Here is a 26,499-nt window from a genome sequence, read left to right as displayed (position 1 = left end):
GAGCCAGAGCCAGACTCCACACCGAGTTTCTGCAGTGTGGCAGGATGGCACAAGCCAGTTTGTGATAGCAGCTTCCAAAACACTCAGGAATTGAGGTAAAACAACTTTAAATGAGTACATTTTCTGCCCAGAGGCAAGGAGAGCCTGTTCTCTCCCTGCACCATGCAGCTTCTCCATGGACTTTATTCCCTGTGCCCTCGGTGGGCATATCTGATTTTATTTCTCAAGCAGCAGTGGAAATATTCTGAGCAACCTGGGTTAAATCCCTTGCCTTTCATTCCCAAGAGGTCGAGTGTCCCAAGGGACACTCGAGTTGAGGAGTCATTTTTTTTCTTGTAGAAGAAAATGTAGCTATGGCATGTGCTTCCCATGATGGTTTTAAACTGAGTTGGTGGATTGGGAATTGTGTTTGCCTAATTAGTTTGGATTATGTTTGGATTTTTTTTCTGTATTAGGTGGTGGTTAGTTTTTTTGGGGGTTTTTCGTTCTTGAAACAGTCTGGAGAAGTTTGGATTCTTCCTGCAAAAATCCAGGTCTGTTCATAGCAATTAGTTGTGAAATGGGAAAATCTGGCTTGTTTTGACCCCAAAGTTAGACGCTTTAACATAATTTTGACCTTTTTTTTTAACTCCGTGGTTCCTGCTTTTTAAAAAGAAAATACATGTAATGTTTGGGGGGGACAAAAATACTGTTTTCAGCAAATTATCCTGGAATCATCTGGTTTGTGTAAGCGCCCTGGAAGTTTTATACCATCACGTGTTCAAAATAAGTAACAGATCTTCCTGTTTCCCCATGAACGTATGGAATTTTTGTGAGTGTAAAGCTGGGTTTTAGACTTCAAAAAGCAGTTTTGGAAATACCTGATTCTTTATGGCTGACTAAAATTCAGGGCTCTCTCCTGTCTTTTCCTCATTCCTCTTCTGAAGCTGTTATAAATCTGGGAACAAAAGGAGGGTGAAATTTAACTCCCACTTGTCAGGATAAGAATCTTAATTCATTATGTTTGATTTGTGGAAAAAAAATAGAAAAAAAAGTGATGTTCCACATAGACTGGTCCTTATTTCACAGCCTCTGGAAGTGCTGTGTCATTCATGTATTTCTAAAATCAAAAGCTTTAACTTGATGAAAGCCACTTGGGAAGGAAGAGTGAGGAAGATGAAGAAAAGCGAGGGAAGGGAATTATTCTTTCCCAGATCAGCAGTCTGGCAAACTGCACTTCTTCCTATCCAGGCCAACAGCTGTAGAGCAAGTTGTAAATGATTCCAGAAGCTGTTCCATGGCTGATGTAGTTTGGTAATTTTATTAAAGCTACTTTGAGTCTATTCCATAGCAAAGAGAAATCTTTTCTTTTATTATTATAATTGGTGAAGGAGATAACACTGAGGTTGAAAACCTATTTTTTTTTTCCTTTCTCCTATAGGTTTTTAAAGAAATCATAGCTAAGAAAAAGCACAATGGAGTTTTACGAGTCTACCTACTTCATCATCCTCATTCCTTCTGTGGTTATTACAGTCATCTTCCTCTTCTTCTGGCTTTTCATGAAAGAGACTTTATACGATGAAGTCCTCGCCAAACAGAGACGGGACCTAAAATTTGCGCCTACCAAGGCTGACAAAAAGAAAACTGAGAAGAAGAAGAACAAGAAGAAAGAAGCTCAGAACGGGAACGTCCACGAGTCTGACTCGGAGAGTGCCCCTCGGGACTTTAAGCTGTCTGATGCCCTGGGCACGGATGAAGAGCATGTCCCTGCTGTCCCCTCGGGCGTCACCGAGGCCACCGCCGGCGTCAGGGAGCGCAAGAAGAAGGAGAAGAAGCACAAGGCCAACCAAGATGATCACGTAACTAAGGACTCGGAAGGATCCAAGTCTTCAGGCAAGAAAGTAGATCCAGTCCCTGTTACAAAACAGCCCACTCCACCATCTGAACCAACAGCAACTAAGAAGAAGCCTGGGCAGAAGAAGCAGAAAAATGGAATGGGTATCTGATGTTGCATATGCTTCTTGAACAGAACGCCAAAACCGTGTTCTGCTTTTTGCAAGGCCACAGAGTGTCTCTCACAAACTGTTCTGCCTGATCTCTGCGGGGCAAATTCCCTTCTCACCTTCTCTTTTTTTACAAGCTAATGCTTTTTCCCCCCGTTTTTCATCTGGCAGCAGTGCTCTGGTTTTCCTCCTCCCGTCCTTGCTTTCTTCTACTAAAGATGAAGTGAAACAGAGTAGCTTGTTCCTGTGCTTTGCTCTGTGGTTTGGCTACTTTGCTCTCAATCAAAATTTTGATTACCTGAGAGAAGTCAGTAGATGGTTTTTGCTGTGTGCATTCTGAGCCAGGCTGTGAAAAAGTGGAGTCCTAAGAGTGGTTGCTCTGATAAGGGAGGGCATCTCAAGAAACCTCATAGCAGTCTGCGAAATAAATCACTATTTAAGTGCAGCCTTAATGCACAGAGAGGTGTTTGGTGGCTGATTCATGGATTGGTGGTTGATTCATTGCTGCCCACTTGCTACACCTCTTTAACCGAATGGAAGCGGTGCTAAAACTGGTCTGGCTGTTGTGACTGAAATATCCAACCTAGGACAGACAAAAAACTTGTCAGAATCACTTCCAACTGTCTTGACCGTATCCTTAGCAGCTAACGTGTCTCAGTGTAGTTGTTTTGACTAGGAATAGAAGTGAAAGAAGAATAAAAATGCCCAGTTCTAGAAATAAATGAAATCTGAGATATTTCCAGGTCCTTTTGTGAGATGCAGGCATAGCAGGTCTGCACAGGGAGTGAGGAAAAAGAATGACATTGCTGCTTGATGTGGTAGATTTTTTTCTTTTTCTGAAAGAAAGAAAGGGAGGAAAAAGACCCACCCACTTCCAACAGAGAAAGTATCCAATCTTGTTTGTGGGTGTTCTCTGAAAATCTCTGTGGCACAGTTAAAATGTGGTCTCCAAGCACAGTTCTGAGGGCAGCCACAAGGACCTCTTATCCTTGGTTACAGGAGCTGACACCAGAGCCCTGTGCTGTGCGTGTCAGCTCTGACAAGAATCTTAATATAGCACAGGCTGTCCAAAATGATAAAAAGAAAAATCACACTAGAAACTGCTTTTAAAAAGAACAGTTCCCTAATGGGAAACACTTATTTTCTGCTTCTCACAGTCCCAGTAGCTATTGGGGGTGTGTATTTAAAGTGCGTGAGTGGGTTAATGGAGGGGAAAATACACTTCTAAATAAGAAACTAATACAGGTAATACGTGCTGTCTGCTCTGTCACAGTGAAATCTGGATTGGAGTTGTTAAATTGTTCCTTGCATTGCTGTATGTTCTGCTTGCACATGAGATTCCTGTCTTAAAAATCACTGGGTGCTGTGGCTCTTGACTCTGCTAAACCTTCCTGTTGCTTTGGGGTCTCACCTGATCTGGGAACTGTGTGTGTGAGTCTCTGTATGTGTATGTGGATAAATTTCTGTTCTAATGTAAAATATGTGAGTCTGTTTTCCTGGTAGTGGAGAATTTGGTTATTACAGGTCTGCTGATTGAAAAGTAATGCTGAGAATATACAGAAGAGCGTATATTTTCTTGTTCCAATTGTCTGTTGCAGATGATCAAGATAGTAAGACTGATTCTGTTGTGTCCCCTGCCAAAAAGCAAGAACCAGTGCTGCTCCACCAGGAGATAAAGCAAGAAAATGTGTCAGGGAAGAAGAAGGTGTCTGCGAAGAAGCAGAAAGTTGATAATGGTAAGAATTGAGTCTGTGACACTGCTCAGGAAAACCTGACTGTTAAACCCTTTTGGCCATCCATGCTTCAATTTCTCTTCCTTTGGAAAAGGAACTCATAGAATAGTAACTCTTGTATTTGACAAAGCAGGAATTCCAGGTAGGAAAGATTGCTGAGCCTGGGATCTTATTAAATCTGGTACCACTGAGCACAGGATAATGGATGTTGTGAACCTTTCTGAGCTCTCTTGGATCCAAACATCCACGCTTGAATGAGGAGTAATGTGCAGACTTAAGAGTATAAGCTGAGCAGGCTCTACATTGCTCTGAGCAAGGCATGTCTAGAACTGCTGCAGTCATCTGCCCCAAACAAGACTGCAGTTTTTTCAGCCAGTTGCTTTGACCACATTCCTCTCTTATTGTCCTTTTGTTGGCTGGCTCTTGCTCCAACATAAACTGTTCATCTTTGCTGTCAAGGCCTTCACTGTTTGTCATCCCTTGTTCTCTGCCAAGATGCTGCTTCTTGTGTCCTCTTGGCTCACTGTGCCTCTGTGTGTGTGTGTTTTTCTCAGTTTTTTTTTTTTTTTTTTTTTTTACAATGAGTGCTGTTGTGTCTGGCTTTTGAACACAGTGTGACCATGAAGTTCTCTGAGGCCACCTTGCTAGCTTCTCAAGACTCTTCTCTGGGGCACCTATGAAGCTGGAAGCTGATGGGCTGCTCCTGGAGGAGACACTGTTGCCCACTGTCCCCTTCATACTTTGGTCAGCCTTTCAGGGGGCAGATCTGTCGTGTGCCCTGTTCAGTCCAGGATGGAGTTCCAAGCACTGTAGGGATCCTGTATAACTGAAAAACACCTAAATGATTCTTGGAAAAAGCCTGGAACTCAGGATGTTTGCTTTTCCTGGTGGAAATGGGTGCATTGCACTTTTTTAGGGGCCACAACTTGTCTATACGTGGCAGTAAATGTCAGTACAAGCTCAGCCAGTAGCAGAGCTGAGCTGTCAGTGCTACAGGGCAATAGCTCAAGCAATTATTTGAATGCAAACTGTTTTCTTTTCAAGCCTCCTCTCCAAAATGACAGAGTAAAAATGAGCTGTGGTGGACACCAGGATTAGCCAAGACATGACTGTAGGGATTTCATACTGCAGAATGTCTCATTGATATTAAAGGGGTTTTGAAAGGAGGGGAAGTTAATAAGGAGAAGGGAAAATATGAGGAGAGCAACAGGACTAGATGGTGGTTGTTTCTGCTAGAGGAGAGCTCTCCTCTCTTCTGAGCTTGCAGTGTACCTGCAGGTGTTTGCTGGCTGCTTAAATGGAGAGACACCAGGTGACACAAAAAGGTCCCTCTGGCCTGTTCTCTTCCTTTTACACCAGCCAGAATTTAAGAGTGTTTTATAACTGTCTCTGTGGCAGCCAGGAGAGCATGCTTGTTCTGCACTGAAGCCCAAATCCTGCATTCCACCCAATTCCTCTTCTCTCTGTGTTGCTGCCTGGCATCTGTTGCCCATCAGCCCTGCAGTCTGGGCTGGCTGGGCCAGGGATTTGCCTGCTGGGCCATGCACAGCCTCTGGCATCCTGCAGGCAGTGTGGAGCATGACCTGGGCAAGCAGCAGCTGCAGCTCTGGCTGTGCCTCTTGCCCCAGGTATGTCACTCGTGCTCTTCCCTTGCCTGCTTTTGTCTCTGCTGAAGAGCTCTGTAGACAGAGGCTGCTCCTCACCATGGTGATCCAGTGGTGTGGGAGTGGAGACCTGAGGTTGGGCAGGACCTCTGGGTACCTCTCTGCATGTTAATGATGCCCAAAGCCTGCCCTGGCAGATGAGAGATCTTCATTAAGTGCAGTGGAGTCTGCATGCAAAGTAAACTCGATTGCTGCCCCTGCTGCATGTTCTGCCTAAGTGGTTGGGTTCACAGGTGATGTAATCCATGAAAAAGCTGGCAGAGAAGTGCCAGCTTTTAACAGAATAAGGACAAAAGGCTTTACTGATATTTTAGGGGTGCTGAATGATTTCCTCCACAGCCACAAGTAAAACTATCTCATTGATGCCATGTGCAACTTTCTTACTGAAGTGAAATGAGAGTCAAATGTAAAGGTTCTTCTCTTCCTGTTAAAATGCTAAAAGACAGCTTTGGAAGTAGAAATTTAGTTAAAGCTATTAAATTACTATGCATTAGAGGCCTTTATTTAATGGACTTACCTGAAGAGCTTTAGTGAGTTAAACTGTGAAGGATAATAGAAATGGAGATTATAACTAATTGTTGAGGTTAGAGATGCTTTACTTCAACTCTGAATATGTTAGGCACCTTTTCTAAAAATGTTAGTATCAGTTATTATGAAGCTTTAACCCATCCTATGGACTTATGATTACAGTTTTGGTGGATGAACCTCTTATTCAAGCAACTACTTATATTCCTTTGATGGATAATTCTGACTCAGGCACTTTGGAAAAGCGTGAGCCGGTTGAAGTTATAAAACACAATGTGAATGAGGGCATCCAGAAGAGCAGTGGCAAGAAACTGAAGAATGAAACAGATAAAGGTAAGAAACTGATAATTCAGTCTGTTTCTAGCATAGCCTGCTTTCAAACTTGAACAGGGAAGATGTGTGGGGAAGGGGATCCTCTCAGATGTAATGTGAAGAAGGGATTTGAGGAAAACATTTGTGGCTGCAGGATGTTCTTGTGCGTGTGCTTGTTTCTTCCTTGTCTTTGGCACTGTGGGAAGGGCTCTGTGCCATCTGAATCCTTTCTGCTCTGACTAGGCTTTTGTGTCCCCAGTGAGCAAAGGGGTGATCACAGACCACACAGATGCAGCGGGGGAGTTCACAGTAGAGTTCAGACTTTGCTCACACGGATGGACTCCAAACCCAGGGCTTTCAACACAAGCTCTTGGGGTCTGCTGGAGGCTGGAAGGGCAGCCTGCATGCTCTAGGGCTGTTCATGGAGCTATCTGAGGCTGACCCAGTGCAGTACAGAGTGACCTGAAGCAGATTGTCAGTGGAGAAAGTCTGGCAATTTCCAGGGAGACTGAATTTTCCGTTCAGTGCAGTTGGAATTGGTTGGGACAGGGGAACTTCCTTTATACTCTCCCACAAATGCCTGGAGTGATTAATGAGCATTGTGTTCCACCCTGAAGCTTTAAATAGGCCTCTGACCATCTGAAAGCCTGACAAACTTACTGAGCCATGAGGTGAGACCTCAAATTTGTGAGCAGCCAGAGAGAAGCCAGGCAGCTGAGCAGTGACAGCCAGCTCAGGTTTGGGCAGAAGGCTGTTTCTTCAGCCTTTCTTCACTTCACTTGGAACCTCTCTTTTTGGTCTTGTCTTCTGAAATTCCCCCTTGAAATCTTCCTGGCAGCTCTTTAATTGGATTCCTACATTTCTGAGGCTTCTCTTGAGCCTCTGGCTCAGTGGTTGCATGTTACTGTCCTGCAGCATCAAAACCCCTCACGTGCACCCGTCCCTTCTCATTTCCTTGGCACCCTGTGACCTTCTCCACGAACTCCTAATTCTCCTGTGTCAGCTGGGATTTGCCCTCCCAATATAGAAATCTTGCCCTGCTCTAATTGTAAGCTCTTGCATGCAAGGGGAAGGTCTCTGTGCCTTCAGGGAGCACAGGGCTGGGGCTGGTCCTGGCCCAGCTGTGATCAGTTCCTGGCTCACTGGGCTGTGCTCTCAGGATTTTGGCATATTCCTGGTAACAGCATCACTGGTGATGTCAATGCAGCACTGATGTGAGCTGAAGTGAAGACTAAGTTGGATTTAGAACTGGGAGAGAGTGTGCTAGAATTCCTCAGCACTCCCTCCCCATGCTCTGTCATTTAGTGATTTTATGCTTGATAATTTCTTTTAGGGCACAGTGTCACTGCTGCTTCTTTGTTCTTCATTTATTTCTCAGACAGATCTTTGGGTTTGATGTGTAACTTGATTTCAGGGGCATGTTTAGCACCTGTGGTGAGAAACCCAGACCTGTCTTCATGATCTATGGGACAAGTTCTGACCAAGCATCACTTCTAAGCTTGTACTTTTTTTAATTCATCCCATCCCTTCACATACTTTTGGGCACTGGTGAATATTTGACAGGGATATGGGGTGCCTTGGTCTTGTGCTCCTGTTTCCTGGAGTCAGAGGGCCACCTAATGACCTGTCTATGAGCAGCCTGTTTGTGAGCAGTCTTTTTTGTCAGGGAATAGTTCAGTTGAATTGTTTTTCCTTGTGTGTGTCTTTTTAAACACTTGGTCAGCCATTAAGAGGGATCTTACTGATTGATCTTCTTCCTGCTAAACTCCTCTTGCAGCAGTTCCCTCAATCTAAATTTGGAAGTTAATATTTTTGTCTTCCATATATTGTAATCAAAAATGTGCCAGTTTTAAAATTAATTAACTTGTCATGTGCATATTGCTTGTGCAGCCAGGCTGTCCTCCAAATTGAGAGCTCAGTTTAAATTACTGTCATGATACACTGGAAAGGACTCTTCAATTTTTCACATTTATGCTATTTTTCTCCTCTAAAATCTGTGTTATGCTTTGTCTTCTTGCTAGCAACGCTATAAATGTTACCAACTGTGCAAACAAAGTGGTGGGATTTTCTCTTTTCTCAAAATTATCAGCTGGCAGATTGTTATCGGGTTTAAATTGGAGAGATGTTGTTTTTGCTGAATGTTCATGACCTCTTGCTTCTTGGCATTTCAGACTGGAATTAAATATAACGCATAATGATACCCCATCACATGCTGTTTCAAGGCAAAATAAATAATTCTGTATGGAGTCCAAAGTAAATAAATCCTCCTTTCTGTGTTGCAGAGAATGCTGAAGTAAAATTCAAGGATTTTGTAACATCCATGAAGAATATGATCTTCTCTGAAGACGAGGCTCGTTGTGTAGTGGAGGTGTTAAAGGAAAAATCCGGTGCAATTCATGATTTCTTGCAAAAGGTGCATGACTGTGGAGTGTGGGGGGAAGACAAAGCTTATTAAACAAACAGAAATTGGAAGAGGTGCTGTCAGATGAGCTCTGTCAGCGTTCTCTTGTGATCTGTCTTTGGAAGACTCTCTCCAGCTGCTCTGTGCTTGCTTTGCATGCAGGAATGAGCTGTCAGATGCCTTTGTGCTGCCATCTGCCATGCCAGGGGTGGCTCTGGCCACTTGGAAAGAGCAGGCATGGCCATGGAGGACAAGGAGCAAAGCAGTAATGCTGCTGCTGACACGTGTGTTGGCACAGGGAAGGATGGCTGATGACTTTTGGGAGTGATCTTTCCCAAATGTGTAAATAGGATAAGCTATGGGAGGAATTCAGAGCAAGCTGCTCTGGCTGTAGCACTTGATCAGCTAATTCTGTGTTTTGCGAGTCTGTACAATGTAGTTTGACTTCTTTGGATGTTTTTCATAGGGTTGTAAAGCAATTCAGGATTGGAAGGGACCTCAAGGGGTTTGCAGTCCAGCCTCCTGCTTGAAGCAGGACCAGCTCTGAGGTCAGCCCACACTGCTCAGGGCTTTATCCAGTCTGGATATCTCGAAGCCTTCAGGGAATGGTACTGCAAAACCCCTCTGGGCAACCTGTGCCAGTGCTTGGCCGTTCTTCTTAATTCTTGTAGTCAAGAGAGAAGAGAATGGTGTCCATCAATATCTTGCCAGTACAGAATCACACAGTCCTTGGGGTTGGAAGGGAGCTCTGGAGGCCATCCAGTCCAAGACCCTGGCCAAGCCAGGGTCACCTGGAGCAGGTGACACAGGAGTGTGTCCAGGTGGATTTTGAATGTCTCCAGAGAGGGAAACTCCACCCTTTCCCTGGGCAGCTGTTCCAGGTCTCTGCCATCCTCCAGGGAAAGCAGTTCTTCCTCATGTTGAGGTGAAACTTGTGTTTTGGTTTGTGGCCACTGCTCCTGGTCCTGTTGCTGGGCACACACCTACTCTTCCCTGCCGTGACTCACTGTGGGTGTCACTCTGTGCTTGTCACATCCTGTGTGTCACACTTGAACCCTTGCAGTCCTGTGCTCCTCTGCAGACACTGTACCAGAGCAGAAATGCAGAACTGGCTACGTGTCAGTCCACTTAATGCAATATAGCAGCATAATAACACAGTTTGGGCTGGGAGGGGCTTCAGGAGGCTTTGCAGTCCAGCTGCCTGCTCAGAACAGATACAACACTGAATTCTCAACAAATTGCTCAGGGATTTGTCTAGTTGCATCTTGAAAACCTCCAAGGACAAAACCCAGTAATGCTACCCTTGGAGTGGTGTTGCCTGTTCAAGCATCCACACTTCTTGATGTGGTTTTGGTTTTTTTTCCTTTTAAAAGAAGGTTTGATATTAAAGCTGAATCTTTAGGATGAAAACGAATTCCTGAGTTTGTATACAACAAAAAAATGTAGGTTTCTGTAGGTGGAAGTGTGAATTGTGTTCTCTCTATAGCTCATGCAAGTCACAGTGTGTTTGTACTGCAGGCATGCACATTATCACTAAAGGAGAATTTCCAAACAAATTCAGGGTCCATTTATGGAACTGGCACTTCTTTCCTTCTTCAGTTACCAGACTTCAATGAGTGAAGTCCAAGTAAGAACACCACCAGCTCTGAGGTTAGCACAGGCTGCTCAGGGCTTTACCAGTCTGGACTTGAAACCTTCAAGGGCTGAGGCTGCACAACCACTCTGGGCAGCCATCACACTTCACTGAGTCAGATCTGAGCACAAACACATAGAGTTTGTGCTCTTTATTACATTTATTTCATTTGTAGGACCAGTATGCATGTTGGAGGACTACTGGGATTGTTTCTTTAGGTCTGTTCCCTGGAGTCTCTCTGAAACTTTGTGTCAGTGTGCCAGCAGAAATATAATTACATCAGCTGGAGGCTCTCCTGGGAAATGGAAGGAGACACCAGATAAATGTTTCCTTTTCCCTTTGTGGTGAGATATTTCAAGCAATTAGATTGTTTTTGGATTATACCTGCTCTGAGAGTGGGCTGGACCTGCTGATCTTGGAAGTCCTTCCAGCCACAGTTATTGATTGATCCAGCATCCCTGAATCTTTTGCCATTATTTCTCTTAATGGCTGTTCTTTATTTTCCCCACTGCCACCACAGCAGCTCTCTTCCAGTGGGAAGCACCTTAAGAGCCCATTTATCCTCTTAATTGGTTTCCATGCTTTGAAAATGCATTTTTTTTCCCCTGGTGAAATGGGATCCATTAGCAGCAGAACTGGATACTGGTGGTGCCACGTGCACTGCAGATGTGGCAGGAAGGGGGTGTTTCCTCGTCTCAGGTTTGCTCTGTTGCCTTTTAGTGTATTATGGCACTACTTGTTACTTTTATGTCATTCTTCTGCAGGCCAGCAAGGCTGAGACAGCTGCAGCCCTGCACCAGCTTCAGGACAAGGAGAAGATGCTCTCAGCAATGAAGGAGGAGGCAGCTGTTGCAAAGGAGCAGTGCAAACAGCTCTCCCAGGTAAATATTGAGGTGTTCATTGGTGTAGAGAGGAGCAGGGATTTGTAGGACTAGCAGGCAGCAAATGCTGATTTACTGAGCTCAGTATAAGCCAAAAGGTGGAATATTTTTACTGTAAAAGCTCAATTTGGTTTAAAATGTATTTATGCAGTTACTTTCCAGTAGTTTTTCCAGGGACTTCATTTACTGAGACTTGTAAGCTGAGCCTGTTTTTCTTTTCAAATTGTTACTTTAAAAGCTCTTCCTTCAGTACTACGAGACTGTTCTGTGGATGCTAGTATTAAATGTCTTTCCTGCATCACACTTTTAATTTTGGGCCGTATTGTGGCATTCACGTGCCTGTGAATGCACAACAATCATTGGTTTTCTTCAAGAAGGAAGATGCAGAAAGAGCAGAGTGCCTGCTTAGCCCCTGGAGGTGCAGCTCTGATTGCTTTGGACTTAGAGGGATGCTGATGCATCACTAAAACTAGTTGATGAAAATTTACTTTTTTATGAACATTTCAGAGGAAAACAGTTACAGTAGACCAAATAATGAGGCAGATACAGACTGAATTTTGGAATCTTGGGATACAGATTTGTGTGTTTTGGCTGGTTTGGAAGCATATGAGCATTAGACTTTGGAAGGGCACATTGTGGGACATAATTTGGGCACAGAAAGCTGGGCTGCTAAGGGTGGGAGCAGAGTGGCCAGAGGATGCAGGAGTTGGGAGCCTTGGGAGATGAGAAGGGAAGAAGAGAGTGGGTATTGTGTGAGCTCCTGGCTGGGCACAGGTGTTTACAAGTGGGATCAAGAGGTTTGGGATAGTCAGTGTGTAATACAGGGAGAAGGGGCTTGTGATGTGTTTGGAGGAAAAATAGAAATTGGCTCAGGACTGCAGAGTCAAATTGGTGAGGGGGATCTGCTGCTGAAGGAGCAGAGGGAATAGATGAAGGAATCTGAGTGGGAAATGCAGATGTGGTTGGGGAAAAACATCTGCAAAGTGGTGCTTATAAAGGAGAGGCAGGAGCTGTAGAGAGGTAGAAGTCATCAAAGGTTTTTCCCATCTGAACTGGGGAAGGGAAAAGCTGGGAGAAAATGGATAAAAGCAAAGTTGCTGCAATGCTGAAGTATCAGGACAAACAAGGGATAAAGCTCAGCTTGACTGATAAAAGCTCTTATCTTCCAGTTAATGTGTTTCTCTGAAAGCACTGTCAAATCTAAAGGTGCTTTAAGGTGCAGAAGGATTCCTGCAGGGATCTTGATAAAGATAATACCTGAAGAGGATAAATGAGAGCAAGAGCTGAGTACCTCAAGACTCAGAGGTATTTGGCAAACCACAAACTAGGGAAAAGTTCATATTCCCAGGATCTCTGGTTCTGCCTTGACAGGGTAGCCGAGTTACAGAGAACAACAAGTGAATGGTGGGATTGGTGCAGGGACAGAGAAAGTGGCCTGTAGTGTGTCCTGGTTCCCTTCTTTTAATTGCATCTTAGTTAAAAAAACATGGAGAAAGATTTGTTTCAAGCTGTCTGTGTTATATTTGCAGAAGTGGCTTACTTGGAGTTTGATCTACAAGACAGAATAGCTTTTATTTAAACTGAAAGGTGAAAAAGACTGTAATTACTCCAAAGAGATGGAGGGTATTCAGGCTAATAATTTAGAGCACTTAAATTTTGTCAGGGTTCCCTGGCAGTGTTAGGAGCTGTGTGGCTGGAAACACCTGAAGCTCTGGTGGTACAAATTCCTATTGGTGTGATGGGAGCTGCTGAAAGCTGCACTTAATGTTTTTTGCTTACTACAGCAAGTGCATTTATATTGCAGAGGAGAAGCTCTGTGGTTTTCTCAGGTGTCTGGGTTGAATTACTGGCTAATAAAAGATTAAAAAGCAATGTGTATTTTCATCTGAAAGCTGTAATATGGCATCATGCTGGTGGGATTCAGGGGTTCTCTGGCCTTTGTAGTGCACTAATAGCCCATCTCCTGTGGCAAAGCTGTTGGCTTTGCAACCTGCTACAAAGCAATTATTTTGCTCTAAAGTACTCTATTTTGTATGTGCTTTAACTGCGTTCTTCAATTTTGCTAAACTTGGGATGAAAATCTAAGCTTTGTCCTGTGTGATATGCGTGGTTTTAGTTGTTAGGACTCTGTGATTTGGCCAGACTTAACAGAAATGAGACTCCCATCTCTTCTGAGACAGCACAAGATCAGTGTTTAAATTGACAAACTTTATTAAGCGTGAGGTTTATGATGATACAGGATCAGGGTAAGGTTTTGTAAGTTTGATCTGGTTCTCTAAATTCACTGAACGAAGATTAGATGCTGACTTCGCTTTGATGCACGCTTGCTGCATTTGTAGTTATCTTGGAGGCTCTCAGCCTTTAGAAAGCAGCAGTGGGTGACTTGTTTCCCTTTTGCTGTCTTTCCCACCCCAGGAGCTGGTTGCAGAGAAGGAGAGGAATGGTTTGCTCACGGCCAAGATGCGCGAGCGCATCAACGCGCTGGAGAAGGAGCACGGCACCTTCCAGAGCAAAATACACGTCAGCTACCAGGAGTCTCAGCAGATGAAAATCAAGGTAAATGCTTTGCCAAAACTGCTGGAGTTGTTGCTCGTGCACAAGCAGATGACTGCTGAGGAATCACTGCAAAACTTTGTGGCAGCTTCCTGGTTTAAAAGAAAGATAGGGAGTTCTCACAGGTGACTTCTGTGGTGTGTAAAGCCCAGTGCTGGCCAAGCAGCTGGTCCCTGATCTTGTTACTTTTCCTTCCTGGTGTTCTGCTGAAATGTTATTCAATTAAAGGGTAAAGTCTAATTGAAACCCTCAGCTTAAGGGAGCCACTAATGCTGATGATCATTTACCAGCAGATAAATGTCACTAAGATTACAGTAGAGAGTTGACAACATAGCATAATACACATGAAATATCATTGCCTGAGGCAGTGTTTTGCTGGAAATGCTTGAAGAGCAGCCACTCGTATTTTTTAAGACCCTTGTTGCTTTCTATTTTAGTTGCCTTATGGAGTGACCTTAGAAGGGTTTGTTTCATGAGATTAAAAAGTTTAACTTGTTTTTTTCTGAGGAAATTGGCCCATCTTATGCTTAGATTTCATTCTAGTCATTCTTTCCTGTATGGAAAGCACATCATCAAGCCCAGCAGGTGAACTTCCCAACCTCAAAATTGTATCTTCTGTCTTGGCCCCTTGGAGAGTAGCATCTCTGCAGTTGTGGAGCAAAGTTCCTTGGAACCTGTGTAAATAAGTGTACAAGGAGAGGGTCTTGCTGCTGTCTGGGGAAGGGGAAGGACACCTGGGCACACCCGGAAGACTTTAGCAAGTGCTGCTGTCCCAGGCTGAGCTGGAGACAGGAAATACAAAAGATCCAGTGCTCTGGTCCTGCTCCCTCTGCTGATGTGCTGCAGCATGGCAGAGGAGCTGGAAATGGTCCCAGCTTCCAGTTGGGTGGAGTTTTTGCCCCTGCTTCTCTTGGGATCTTGTTGGCATTAAAAAACAAAACAGGCAAGGAAAAGAACTCCCCAATAAATATCCAAGACCCAGTTTGTTATGTTTGTTGGGGCACAACTGGAGGTGGCTACCCTACACTGGACTGCTCCCTGCTGCTGAGTTGTTACACAAACATTTATTTGGGTTTTCTAATGTAGAAATACTCACTGATGAATCATCCACTTGATGAAACTGGGTTGTGGAATGGTGTCAGCCATATCTACAAACTGGCACTGATAAAGGAAGAGTGCTGTGTGTGCTTGAGGATTTTCAGAGCAGACTTTTGGGCTCCAAGACCAGCTCTGCTGTGTCTGCATATGCAGAGTCCATTTGTTCTCTTTAAATCCTGTCTTGATTTTATTCACACTGTTCTGAACCTTGAGTTATCATGGCTTCTTTCTGCCTCAGCTTTGGAACCTTACTGAAAATCAGACTATTAGACGAGGACTAGCCTTTTGCAGTTTGCATGCTGTAATTTGTTTATTGTTAGCTATTTGTTACTTTTCCTGGTTTGTTGAAAGGACCAGCAAACAAGGATTATCTAATGATAATTCAGAGCATGTTTTTTTTATTTCCCTTTGGAAAAGCAGTATATTGGTATCCAGTTATTGATAGATATCTCAGGTTATGTAGCTGAGCAATTGGTATTCTGAGTAACACTTAAACAGTCTTTTAAACAATAAAACAGGTTGCCTTGATAAATAGATTGATGCATTGATGTCAAAGGAAACCTGTGCTTTGATTTGATCATGAGGGTCTCAGTAGCACAGTTTAGTTTAAGAATTGGTGTGTGAGGAAAGAAAAAAAAGCTCCCCCTCTCCCAAAAAATCCACTTAGTTTTATTTACTGAAACTATTGTGGTATCTTACCTACTTCTACAAGCTGGGTTTTTTTTTGTTTTTATTGCTCCTTAGCTTAATCTTTTATGGAATTGATCTTTCCTTTCCCCATCAGTTCCAGCAGCTCCGTGAGCAGATGGAGGCAGAAATAAGCCACCTGAAGCAGGAAAATGGTATCCTGAGAGATGCTGTCAGCACTTCCACCAATCAAATGGAGAGCAAGTATGTTGGCAGCTATTTGGAGCTCTCTGTGTTTTTGAGATTCCCCTGAAGAGTTGTTCTGGCTTCTGCTTCTTTTGTTTCCAAGTCCTTGGCTGTCTCTGAATTAGTGGTTAAACTGGGAACACAAATATTTTGGGCTGAACGGGTAGCTGGTGGTGTTTGCATTGAGTCAGGGCTTTCAGAACAAATAATTACCTTTTTTCAACTGGAAGCCTGAGCTTTTAGGCTGTGGTGCTGAGGCTTTAAGAGGAAGAAGTGCAGCAGTGCTCAGGCACCTCTGGTGTTTTTGGTAAGGTGTGTATCCTTCCCCTGGGGCTTTAGGAGAGGTGCTGGTTGTGGCCTCTTGGGAAAACAGCAGCTCTAAACTTACAGTATCAATACCCTGCAGTTACTGATACTGCTGTGGTGGTACTGGGATTTATCTGCTGGTGGTGCAGATGTTTGGAGAAACAAAATTGTCTTTTATGAGTTATGACTTGGGCTACCCCTGAGCTGGCAGGGAGGATTTTGTGCATTGTGCAGGTAAAAGCTGAGCACCCTGGTTGAAGTGTATAAAAGACAAAACTGACACAATATCCTCTCTCTGAGAAGATATATGACAGATATTTGTTACTGAATGTCAAGTGCTCAGAGAAGGGTGTGGGACCCTCTTTTAAGGCGTCCTGTTCATTTATAAATGAAGTATCAGTCTCTTTTAGACAGTTATCCTGGAAAAGCTTTAATTCAAGCAAACTTGAGGTAAAAATGAAATGCTTTTTACTTGGAGCCTCTTAAAATTCTTCCCTTGGGCTGAGCAAATGCATCTTCTCTCCCAGCTGAGAAAGTGCATCAGATACCTCTATAAGTTAATAGTCAGGTCAAGGCCAGGAGGCAACAGATAGTCTGAAGAAATGTGTTCAGTTAGTAGTCCAGGAGGAATAGTCCTCAGCAAGCCTGAGATCAATAATCCTTTATGGGAAGAGGAAGAAAATACAAATTTCGATGCTGAGCCTCTTGAGTTTACATCAGCCTGCCCAAATCTTGCCAGTCAGCTTGCAGACCTCTTCAAGGAGCTGATGCTTGTGGCTTATTGCTGACCTTTTGTTCCTGACCCTGGCTTGTAGCTACTGACTTATACTGATGACCAGGAGCGATGATTTTGCTGCTATGGCCAGGAGTACCTGACCCTCTTCCCTTTCCTAGAATAAAACAATTTTAGAGGGGGAAAACACCCTAAACCCACCTTGTACAGCCATTTGGTTGCAAGTACAGGGCTTGGTGTTGACACTGGAGTGGCAAACCCTTGTGGAAATGTTTTATTTGCAGGCAGTCGGCCGAGCTGAACAAGCTGCGCCAGGACTACGCGAGGCTGATGAATGAGCTGGGGGAGAAAAGCAGCAAACTGCAGCAGGAGGAGCTCCAGAAGAAAAATGCAGAGCAGGCAGTGGCTCAGCTCAAGGTGCCTGGGGTTTTCTCTGCCTGTCAGGTTGTGCTCAGGGTTTTATCTGAGCTGGGATGTGAGGCGTGTGGGAATTGCTTTAGCTGCTCGTTTCAGATGGGCTCAGGCAGCCTAGGGGTTTGTTTAATGTTTTTATTCAGTGCACTGGGTTTTGAGTGATTACAGACCTCCCTGTGAAGTGAAACTTACCTTCCAGGTAAATATATTTTCAACATCACCAGTTAAGCTTTTTACTTTGCTTTCTGTGAGAGTACAATTCCAGCAGGATTTGATACTTCAGAGCCATTCGTCCAGGTGGCACTGTCCTTGTGTGGTTTTTATTTGAATCTACATGCTTTTTCTTAAATGTATGGTTAATTTTGAAAAGAAATATACTTTTTAAAGAGTTTAAATGTAAGTGGATGGGCTACTGGATAAATCTTTCTGTTTCTTTGGAAGAAAAAGGCTTTTGCCTATTTTTTTCTGGTTTTTTTTTTTTTTTTTTTTTTTTTTTTAAGAATAAAAAGTGTTTTCAGGTGAGAATGTCAATCCAGAGCTCATGATTTCTTTAATATTTACAATTAAGTCTTACATACCAGAAGTTCTCCTTTCCTTTTGCCCTGGCAGGTGGAGAATTGGTATCTAGAGTTGAGATGTTTTAATTACTGAATGCAGATTTATGTGATGCTTGGCTGGTCTGGCTTCTAGTGTTAATTCTGAACTATCAGGGCAAAGATGCTACATTTTCATATTACAGAAACCATTCTGTTAAGAGCCTATAATGAAATCCTGTTCACAATTTGCCTTTCAAATTATTAGGCTAAACTAGTCTAGGAGGAGGATTACAGAGCACTCTGTCTCTCTGATGTGCCCTAATAGAAGCAAGAAACAATTTCACTTTATTGCCATATGTTTTGGGAATAGCTCAGAGGAGATGCACTCTGAATGCTTCAAAGATAAATTAAAGGTTAGACAACTTCTCATCAACTCTTTCTTCAATGTGAAGGTCCAGCAGCAGGAAGCAGAGAGAAGATGGGAAGAAATCCAGGCTTATCTCAGGAAAAGAACAGCAGAACACGAAGCAGCACAACAAGGCACGTATCACAAAATTCCCAAGTAATGCTTGCTGCAGTGAACTGGCTGTTGCCATTTGTAAAAAAGGGGCATTATTGAGTAAAATTCTTAAATAAAACTCAGGTGAAGTCAACCCTGCTTCAGCACCCTGGGGAAAGTGTTTTGGGATCCCAGGTAGTCTGAATGCTGATGGGGAAGCTGTACCTTCAGCCTCCCTGTTTACAGTGAAAATGATTTCCCCCAAAGTTAAATATTGACTTCTGAATTAAAATCCTGACATTTCTGCTACAGATGTGCAGAATAAGCTTGTGGCCAAAGACAATGAAATCCAGAGCTTGCACAGTAAACTTACTGATACAATGGTGTCAAAACAGCAGCTGGAGCAGAGGATGCTGCAGTTATTGGAGGCTGAGCAAAAGAGAGCTACTGAGGAGGACTCCATGCAAATGCAAGTGCAGGTAGTATTCCTCAAGTGTTTTAAGGGCTTGGGGTTTCTTCTTTCATTTAGTGTCTGTGGAAACACAGAAATATCCCTGAAATGCTACTTCAGTAAAGCTTTCCCACTGAATAAAGGATGAAAAAAACCTTGCTTGTGAAGTGAGACCTTGTGTGTGGTGCTTTGAGGAGGTGTGGGGCCACCTCACACCTGAGAAGCACTTGGGGCAAGTCAGGAAAAGGTGCTGACCCCATTTCCCAAGCTGTGAAATGCTCCATGGTTTGGGGAGCACCCCGGGAGAGCAGCCACGAACCTTTGGTGTTTGTGGGATCTCCCTCCTGGCATCAGGTGGTGAGAGGCAGTGTGGACACAACTCTTGAGGGCTTCAGGGAAACCAGATGGATTGTGGTGGAGCAGGGAATATTTTTCCTTGATACAGAATAGGTTCTGGTGCTTCTACTCCAACTGGTTGGTTGTAGTGGGGAGAAAAAAAACCAGCATCTTTTGTAAAGTGTCTGACATGTAAATGCGAAACTGTTCTTACTAACATGATCATGGCTAAAAGCTAATCCTAGCAAAAGTGGAGTAGCTGCAGATCTCAGCCTGCTTTTCTTTCTGTGCTCTCTTACAAGGAGCTGATAGAGCAGAATGATGTTTTGAATGCTCAGCTTCAGAAGTTTCATTCACAAATGGCAGCCCAGGTACAGCATGTTCTCACACTTTCTTTTGTAGTCATGACTTGTGAACTTGCATTAAAAGTAAGACTTTTTGTAGCTGGGTATGAGATGTAATGCTGAAAGCAGAGACTTGTTAGCATCCTCTTTTTCTAATGTTCCTTAAACTGTTTTAAAACTTCAAGCTTTTTTTTTGGGGGGGAAGGGGGGGAATCCACTTATTTCTTCCCATAGTGGCTTTAATTTGTGACTGAAGGATATAGTACCTTTTTCAGTGGTTTATTTCCTGTAGCTTTGCATGTCTTCAGTTCTGTCTTGTGGTTCTTTTGGTCTTTCTGCAGTCTTCTGGTGAACCACCTGACTGTGCTTTTTCCCTTGTGGTAGCTCCTGTATCAAGCTGTCTGTTCATTTTACTGCTGATTTCTGTGCAGAAGCAAAAAAAAAAAAAAACAAACAAACAAAAAAAAAAAAAAAAAAAAAAAAAACCAAAAAGCCCCCAACAAACAAACAAAAAAGCAAACAAAAAAATACCAAAACAAACAAACAAAAAAACCCCCAACAAAACAAAACCCAAAACAAATTAAAAAACCCCACACCAAAACCCAACCAAACCTGCACAATGCCTTTCTCAGTTATTTTAGTCTTTAAAATTTTGGTTTGACTAGTTTGAGACATCATTTCTGTTGTAAACACTGTGTAAAGTCTCAAGATGACTGGAGTTGTCTCCATGTAGAGGAAGGTCACAGAAATCAGCTCAGAAAGGCTTTGGGGGCACAAGTGGTGGAGGCTGTTCCTATGCAGTTGGGTGCTTTGGGTGCTGCCTTCTTTTAATCATGGATGTGCTTGATGGAATTTGATTAAATTCGACATCAGGCTGAAAATATGGCTTTGCTTGAAGTACTTTAACCCATTGGGTGGGGTGAGTAGTGAGGGAAGAGCCACTCTAGATTTACAGCATCTTCATGGCCTGCTCCTCTCATCCCTTTAAGGGCTTCAGAAATAAATTCCCAGGGAAATTCTACTTTTTAGCTCTGAGTTACCCAGGGAGGATGCTGGAAGTGTGTGCTTTCCCCAGATAGCTTCAGTTGGCCATGAAAATTCAGGGATGTTTTCCCACCATGGACAGTGGGTGTGAAAATGGCAGTTTGGAGAAGTGAGCTGGGGCTGTATGTTGCTCTGGATATCAGGGGTGATGAAACTCTTTTAGTTATTATGAGGGCCTGGAATTGTGGACATGAAAGTTCTGCCACAGTCTGCAGAGGTCCCTTGAGGCTTTCAAAACCAGTGTGGTGGGTCTCTCTTGCCCTCATGTGTGTGACAGCTTAAAGAAAGGCTTTTCTCAGAGGGAAAAATGCCACTTGCTCATTTTGTGGTGCTGTTTCTGTTCACAATACAGTTCCTGATGCACTGTGCAGGGTTTTCTTTTTTAAATTTTTTTTTTAATGTGTTTGTCAGCAGAATGTCCCATAAAGCACTTAGTTCATGAAGAGGGAGCTGCTGGTGAGCCTCATGGCTTGTTTGAATCCAGTGAGAGGCAAATAATAGGGGTCCTTTTTCCCTTCATCTTTCATCAGGCCAGAGAGGAAGGGACATTGGTATGTGCTGGTATTCCTTCAATGTTCCTTAGCCAGGAAATAGTTGGAAGCATCCCATGCCAGTTTAAAATAACCAGACAAATGCTATTCCTGGCTCAGTGTAGATGAGGATTCTTTGACTTGCTTTACTTCCAGTTATTTGTTTTTCGTGTTTCTTTTTTTTTCTTCCTGCAGACCTCAGCTTCAGTCCTGGCAGAAGAACTTCACGAAGTGTGAGCATCCATTTCTCCTGGGATTTGGGAGGTGTTGCTGGCTTTCAGTGCCTGCCACCTTCCCTCTACTCACGCGCAGAGCATATGGGAGGGACTGGTGAAGGAAATGTTGCTGTCTGTGCTTTTAACTTCTCATGAGATCAACTTGGGAGCTGGAAAACTGCTTCCTACGGATTTCCCTTCTGTGCCTGCCCTCAGGTTTGGAGTCTGCTGTAGCTCTGAGCTCCAGAGAAAGCAGCATCTCCTCTGCTGTTTATCCCTGCCCGTGTGCAGGGTCAGTGCAGCGTGCAGGAATGTGCGTGACCGTGAGAATTGCTGTTATTTGGGCTGTGGGGCTGTGCCAGGAGGTTTTTCCCTCTGGGAGATGGGGTGGTAGTTGTGTTTCAGAGCTAGGGAATGTCTCATAAATTTTTTGGCAAGCAGACAGCATCTAAAATGAAAAAGCTTTTGAACCCAAAGTGTGCAGTCAGCGTGATTTGGAGTAGGAGCTGGACTAAAGGGCCAGGGTGTATTGTGGATAGAAGCATCAGGCTAAACCCAAATCTTCTGTAGTGATCTGTCACTGTTCCTCCCTTGTGCAGGATTGCAGAGAAGGACAAACAGATAAAGCAGATGGAGGACTCACTAGGCAATGAACGTGCCAACTTATCCAGCAAGGAGGAAGAGCTCAAGGTATAATAAAAGCCTGTTCAATTGCCAGCTGATCCAGGGAGAGGCTCACTGGCTGCATGTACAAAATGAAGCCCCCAAGGCTGCTGCCTTTGGGTCTAGAAACAGCCTTTTCAGCTACAAGTCTGCTCTTCTAGGCAAGGACAATGATAGATGCTGGGAAGGCTGTTGATAAGGAAACCTGAGGATTTTCCTTCAAACAGTCCCCTGAAATTTCACCCTGGAGAGTGAAAGACTATCTGTGTATGAATTGCAAATACATTTCTTTTTTTCCTTCCTTTAGGTCTTGCAGAATACGAACCTCTCCCTGAAATCAGAAGTACAGAAGTTACAGGCTCTGACAAATGAACAGGTAAAGCAGTTGTTTTGATTTTTCTTCTCTTCCCAGTACCTATTCTGTCATAAATGCAAATGCAGATCTGTTGGCTTTAAGCAATCTCTGCTTAAGCACATTAATGGTGTGAGGCTTCCGGATTGGGCTAATATCTGATTCCCTGGAGTTCTTAGAGCTGGTGGGAGGCCTAATTCTTCCCCTTCCTTCACCAGCAAAGACTTGTACTTGGATATCCAAGTTATTAAAGCATTTTTCTTGGTGGGTTTAGATTTTCAGGTGTAGAGTGCAGGACACTTCACATGAGTGACCATGGCTGTCTGTGAACGTGCAGGCCTGGATTTGCATACAAGACTCATAAACATCTCCTGATAAAAACCCCCAAAGCCCATGTTCCCCCTGTCTCACCATGGAGATGTTTTTAGAGCCATGTTCTAAAACAAAATGCTGTCCCTGTGTTGCTGCTATGTGGCCTGTTCATTACAGAAGTGGAAATGAAGTGTTTAATTAGAGATAATCCCAGTTGTCAAATGAATCTCCTGGAGATCGTCTTCCCTTTGTATAATTGCATGTTTGTAGATTGGTGGTGTAAAAGTGCATGAAGACAAGCTTACCCCTTTCACTCTTGATTTCAGGCATGTGATGGGAGGCCAAATGACTTGTTCTAGCTTTTTAATAATGTGGAATGAAAGGTTGATTGAATCATGTGATGTGTCCTAAGTCTGTGTTAATCCTCTTTATATCTAGGCTGCTGCTGCACATGAGCTGGAAAGGATGCAGAAAAGGTAAATAGCTCTGGGATTTGATAAACAATGTTTATCAGTCTTTTATGTTCTTTTCAATGATGCTTTTTGTAAGACTTGGATGGGGAAACGTGTTTAACTGTTCTTCTGTGTCTTAGCATTCACATAAAAGATGACAAAATAAGAACTCTTGAAGATCAGCTTAGAGAAGAACTCACTCAGATTTCAAACACAAAAGAAGAAGTCAAGGTAAGGTACAGACCAGGCGTTTTTGTGCTTGTTTTTAGTAAGTTTTCAAGTTTCTCTTCACTGTAGAACAGTGAAATAAAACTGATCTTTGGGTGCCTAGGTAAATTGTAGTATTGTGCTTGTAAGGCAGCAGCAATGTGGGATGTGATAGTAGTAGCAGCAGAGTGAGAGGTGGGGACAGCACAAGTTAAATGCAGTGTCTGCAATTGTGGAGAGAGAGGGCTTTGAATTCTGCAAGAGAAGATTGTGCAGTAAAAACTGTTGTGATTTCCTCGCATTCCACCTGCAAATGTGCCTTTTCAAGGCCTTGGTGCTTCTGTTTGGAGCCTTTGTTGCTTGGATTATCATGCCAAGCTTCTGTTTTCTGACAGGCAAATGTAAAAATGCTTGTTTTAACTCTGCCTCTTTCCACATTTTCTCATAAGGCTGCAGCTAAACTGCTGTAGCTTTTGTTCTGACATCTGGGGTCTGCACAGCAAAGCTGCTGCTTGTTTCTGGGTGGTGTGTGCAGACAGCAGCTTAATTCCTCCTTGCCCTCTGCCACCTTGGCCTTTTTCTTCTGAACTTGGGCTGTTAGAAACAGCCCTGCTTCCCAAGAGAGGAGCTGACTCCATCCCTTTAACTCCTTTAAAATCCGTGGTGGGTGCTGCTGCTCCTCTGATGTTTCTGGTGTGAGGTCAGTCCCTCTGAACCTCCCACTGTCACCTTGGTGAGTTTGCTAGTGAGGAACAGAGCGAGTGGGCAGTGGCAGAGGCAGGATGCTTTTGTAGGAGAAAGCTCTGGAGTCTCCTGGAGCTCTTTGAAGCAGGTAGTAAACTTGATTCTTGTATTAAAGTGACACTTTCAAAGAGGTTTTGATGAGAGTCCCTTGCCAAGGGATAAGAGGGAAGAAGTTTTTTCGATTAATGAACTAGGAGACAAAGTACAATTTCAGTTGATTAATCTTCAGTGAAGTGTGTGCTGGGTCACAGGTGCATCAACAGTGTGGAAAGGTGGCAGGCTGGGGTAGGTAGGCAAGTCTCAAGTTAGTGACAATCTCAGGGCTTTCAGTGTGGTGGAACATTATAAAATGGTAGGTGAGGTAAAAATGAATGTGAGAAGGAATGTGAGCATCCTTTTAGTGTGATGGTTTCTGTAGTAACTGTTTCCCAGGAAAAAAGGCCTTAGAGGTGTTGTGAATGGTTATGTGCTGTAATCAGTTCAGTGCTAAGTAATGGCAAAAATCAGCTGCAGGCAGTTCCAGCAGTTGTTGGGAAGTGAATAGAGAAGTGAATATAGATCATCATCATTGTGATGGTGCAGAAATCCACGGTGTGCTCTCAGCATGAGTATTATGTGCACTGCACTGCTCTTTCCTTCCTCCTCTCTTTGATCCCAAGCAGAAACCAGAGCAGTGCTGTTCTAAATGCTTCCACCTAAGGAAGTGCTGCTTTTTTCCCAGGCACATGAGAGGGAAAAGCCAGGTTCAGAACAGAGCAATGCATTTAATCCTCACTGTTGCTGTCCATTCCTGCTTGTGTTTTCCCTGTAAGGCTTTGGGGCTGGGGCACAGAGCACGTGTCCTGCTTTTCACTTTTGTAAAGTACCAAGCCAGACTTTAAAAAGACAAAAAGCAGTAATAGAGGAGGATTTTAAAATACTGTCTGTTAAGGGCTGCTGTGACCATTGTATGGAGCAGGAATGCAGGAGGAGAGGCAAAGTCTGTTTGTCCTCTCCATCCACCTGTTCCCAGCTTTCAGTGGGACCACGTGTGGGAGCTGTGCAAACCTCTCTGCTGCTGGACTGCCAATCCCTTGCTGTGCATTGAGGCAGCTGAAAGGAACTCAAAAAGGGGGTCTTGAACCATTTGCTTTGCCAGATGAGTATTTTGTAAGAGGTAGTTATCAAGTCTGAAAATGATGCTGGTGCTGCTTTAGGAGGAAAATGTATTTTTTTTTTCCTGAGCTTCTCACATTTGGTACTGTCTGATTCTCTGCCAGGGAATAGAGATGGTAACAGCTGAATTTCTCATGAGAGCATAAGGACAATACTTTTGTCCTTTATAATACAGAAGAGCAAGACAGAGAAGGAAAGGACTCCTTGTAGTCTTGAAGCTTCCAAAGAACTCTGTGTAATGACTTCTGTGCTATTTAATTGCCTCTTTGCCATTATGGAAAAGCTGTGTTTTGGCTCTGCAGTTCTGAACTGATAAAATGCCTCAATTTTCTCCCAGGTTCTGAAGGATCAAAACGCAGCTCTGCAAGCTGAAGTTCAGAAGCTGCAGACTCTCCTGTCTGAGCAGGTACAGCCAGTGTTTGTTGAGCTTTTATCAAATATCTTCTGTGCTTTTAATTTCTTAAGTATTTTTTCTTAACCTGGCTGTAGGCTGAGCTGGTTGATGTCAAAACCTGATGCTTTTTTAGGTATTTTCTCTTACATGGAGGATCAAATGAGGCAGTTGTGACTGTCTTGTAGACCTAGTCAGGAGTGTCCAAACAAAATCTAGACTTTTTTTTTCCACTCCTGAAGATGCATATAGCTTAACACAAGCAAGAACTTACTTCTGCAACCACTCTGACCTTTGGAAATAGAAAACTCTTTACATGGGTATGTCTTTTGCCTCCTGTTCTGTATTTTTGTCCGTGGCTCACCTGCTGCAGCTAGGCTGGTGCTCACAGGATGATGCAGGTTCAAAGCTGTTGTGTTGTTCAGCTCCATCTCCTTTGGGATGTTTCCTGGGAGAGCCCATATGAACGTCCCTGACTTTTCAACCTTGTGGAATGAGAAAACTTCCTGAAAAAGACTGTCAAGACAGGAAACTTCCCTGTACTCCTGCTAGGCAGGAGCTCCCTGTCTGGAACTGCTCCCTTTCCTCTGGTGGAGAAGCAGATCTGCAGCCCTTGGTCCCCTGGGTCTGACTGATCTGATGTCCTGTCTGCAAGACTGGAGGTGATTTTTCTTGGAAGCTGGTTTATGTTTCCCACGTGGTCTCTCACAGTATGATAATATTGAGGAACTGTAATTGTTCTGTTGAGTGAGCCTCAGGTGGAGCTTGTGGTTCTGATAAATGCTCAAAAGAGCCAGATTTTTCAAGTGCTGAGCTGGCTGCAAGTTCATCAGTGTAAAACCATCGAGGCATTTGGGCTGGATCTGTCCCTCCCCTGAAAGATTGTCTTCTTTCCAGCATCAATTTTAGACACATATGCCATGAGGACTTTCTCCCTTACTTTGTTTTCTTTTCTGGATTAGTGTTGTAACCAAGCTTCTGGTTAAGTTGATGCTTTCCAATTATTTGTTTTTTAAATCCTAAACCATTATTGATCCAATTAATGATGGCCCTATTTTTTTTTTTCTTCATAGACAAACAAAGACTTGATAGAGCAGATGGAAAAAAGGTAAAAAACTTTATTTTGAATCAGAGGCTAAAATAAAGATTTTTGTGGCAGT

At 43.5% G+C, this 26,499-nt stretch overlaps 1 protein-coding gene across 1 annotated transcript in view; it reads left to right on the top strand.

Annotated features, from left to right (window-relative positions):
* Nucleotides 1-1,454: 1,454 nt before the first annotated feature.
* KTN1 (kinectin 1) overlaps nucleotides 1,455-26,499 on the top strand; it is a 52,462-nt gene continuing 27,417 nt past the window's right edge. Inside the window, exons 1-18 of the mRNA XM_062494978.1 lie at nucleotides 1,455-1,977; nucleotides 3,581-3,718; nucleotides 6,070-6,237; nucleotides 8,499-8,629; nucleotides 11,015-11,131; nucleotides 13,547-13,687; nucleotides 15,567-15,673; nucleotides 16,979-17,111; nucleotides 18,097-18,184; nucleotides 18,456-18,622; nucleotides 19,233-19,301; nucleotides 21,044-21,081; nucleotides 21,663-21,753; nucleotides 22,034-22,102; nucleotides 22,829-22,866; nucleotides 22,983-23,073; nucleotides 25,286-25,354; nucleotides 26,413-26,447. Of these exons, the coding sequence (XP_062350962.1) occupies nucleotides 1,455-1,977; nucleotides 3,581-3,718; nucleotides 6,070-6,237; nucleotides 8,499-8,629; nucleotides 11,015-11,131; nucleotides 13,547-13,687; nucleotides 15,567-15,673; nucleotides 16,979-17,111; nucleotides 18,097-18,184; nucleotides 18,456-18,622; nucleotides 19,233-19,301; nucleotides 21,044-21,081; nucleotides 21,663-21,753; nucleotides 22,034-22,102; nucleotides 22,829-22,866; nucleotides 22,983-23,073; nucleotides 25,286-25,354; nucleotides 26,413-26,447 (2,213 nt within the window). The remainder of the gene's footprint in view (nucleotides 1,978-3,580; nucleotides 3,719-6,069; nucleotides 6,238-8,498; nucleotides 8,630-11,014; nucleotides 11,132-13,546; nucleotides 13,688-15,566; nucleotides 15,674-16,978; nucleotides 17,112-18,096; nucleotides 18,185-18,455; nucleotides 18,623-19,232; nucleotides 19,302-21,043; nucleotides 21,082-21,662; nucleotides 21,754-22,033; nucleotides 22,103-22,828; nucleotides 22,867-22,982; nucleotides 23,074-25,285; nucleotides 25,355-26,412; nucleotides 26,448-26,499) is intronic.

The sequence above is a fragment of the Cinclus cinclus genome, chromosome 6, assembly GCF_963662255.1.
Source record: "Cinclus cinclus chromosome 6, bCinCin1.1, whole genome shotgun sequence".
Lineage (NCBI taxonomy): Eukaryota > Metazoa > Chordata > Aves > Passeriformes > Cinclidae > Cinclus > Cinclus cinclus.
The sequence above is the reverse complement of the archived record's forward strand: the minus strand, read 5'-3'. Positions and strand labels throughout refer to the sequence as shown.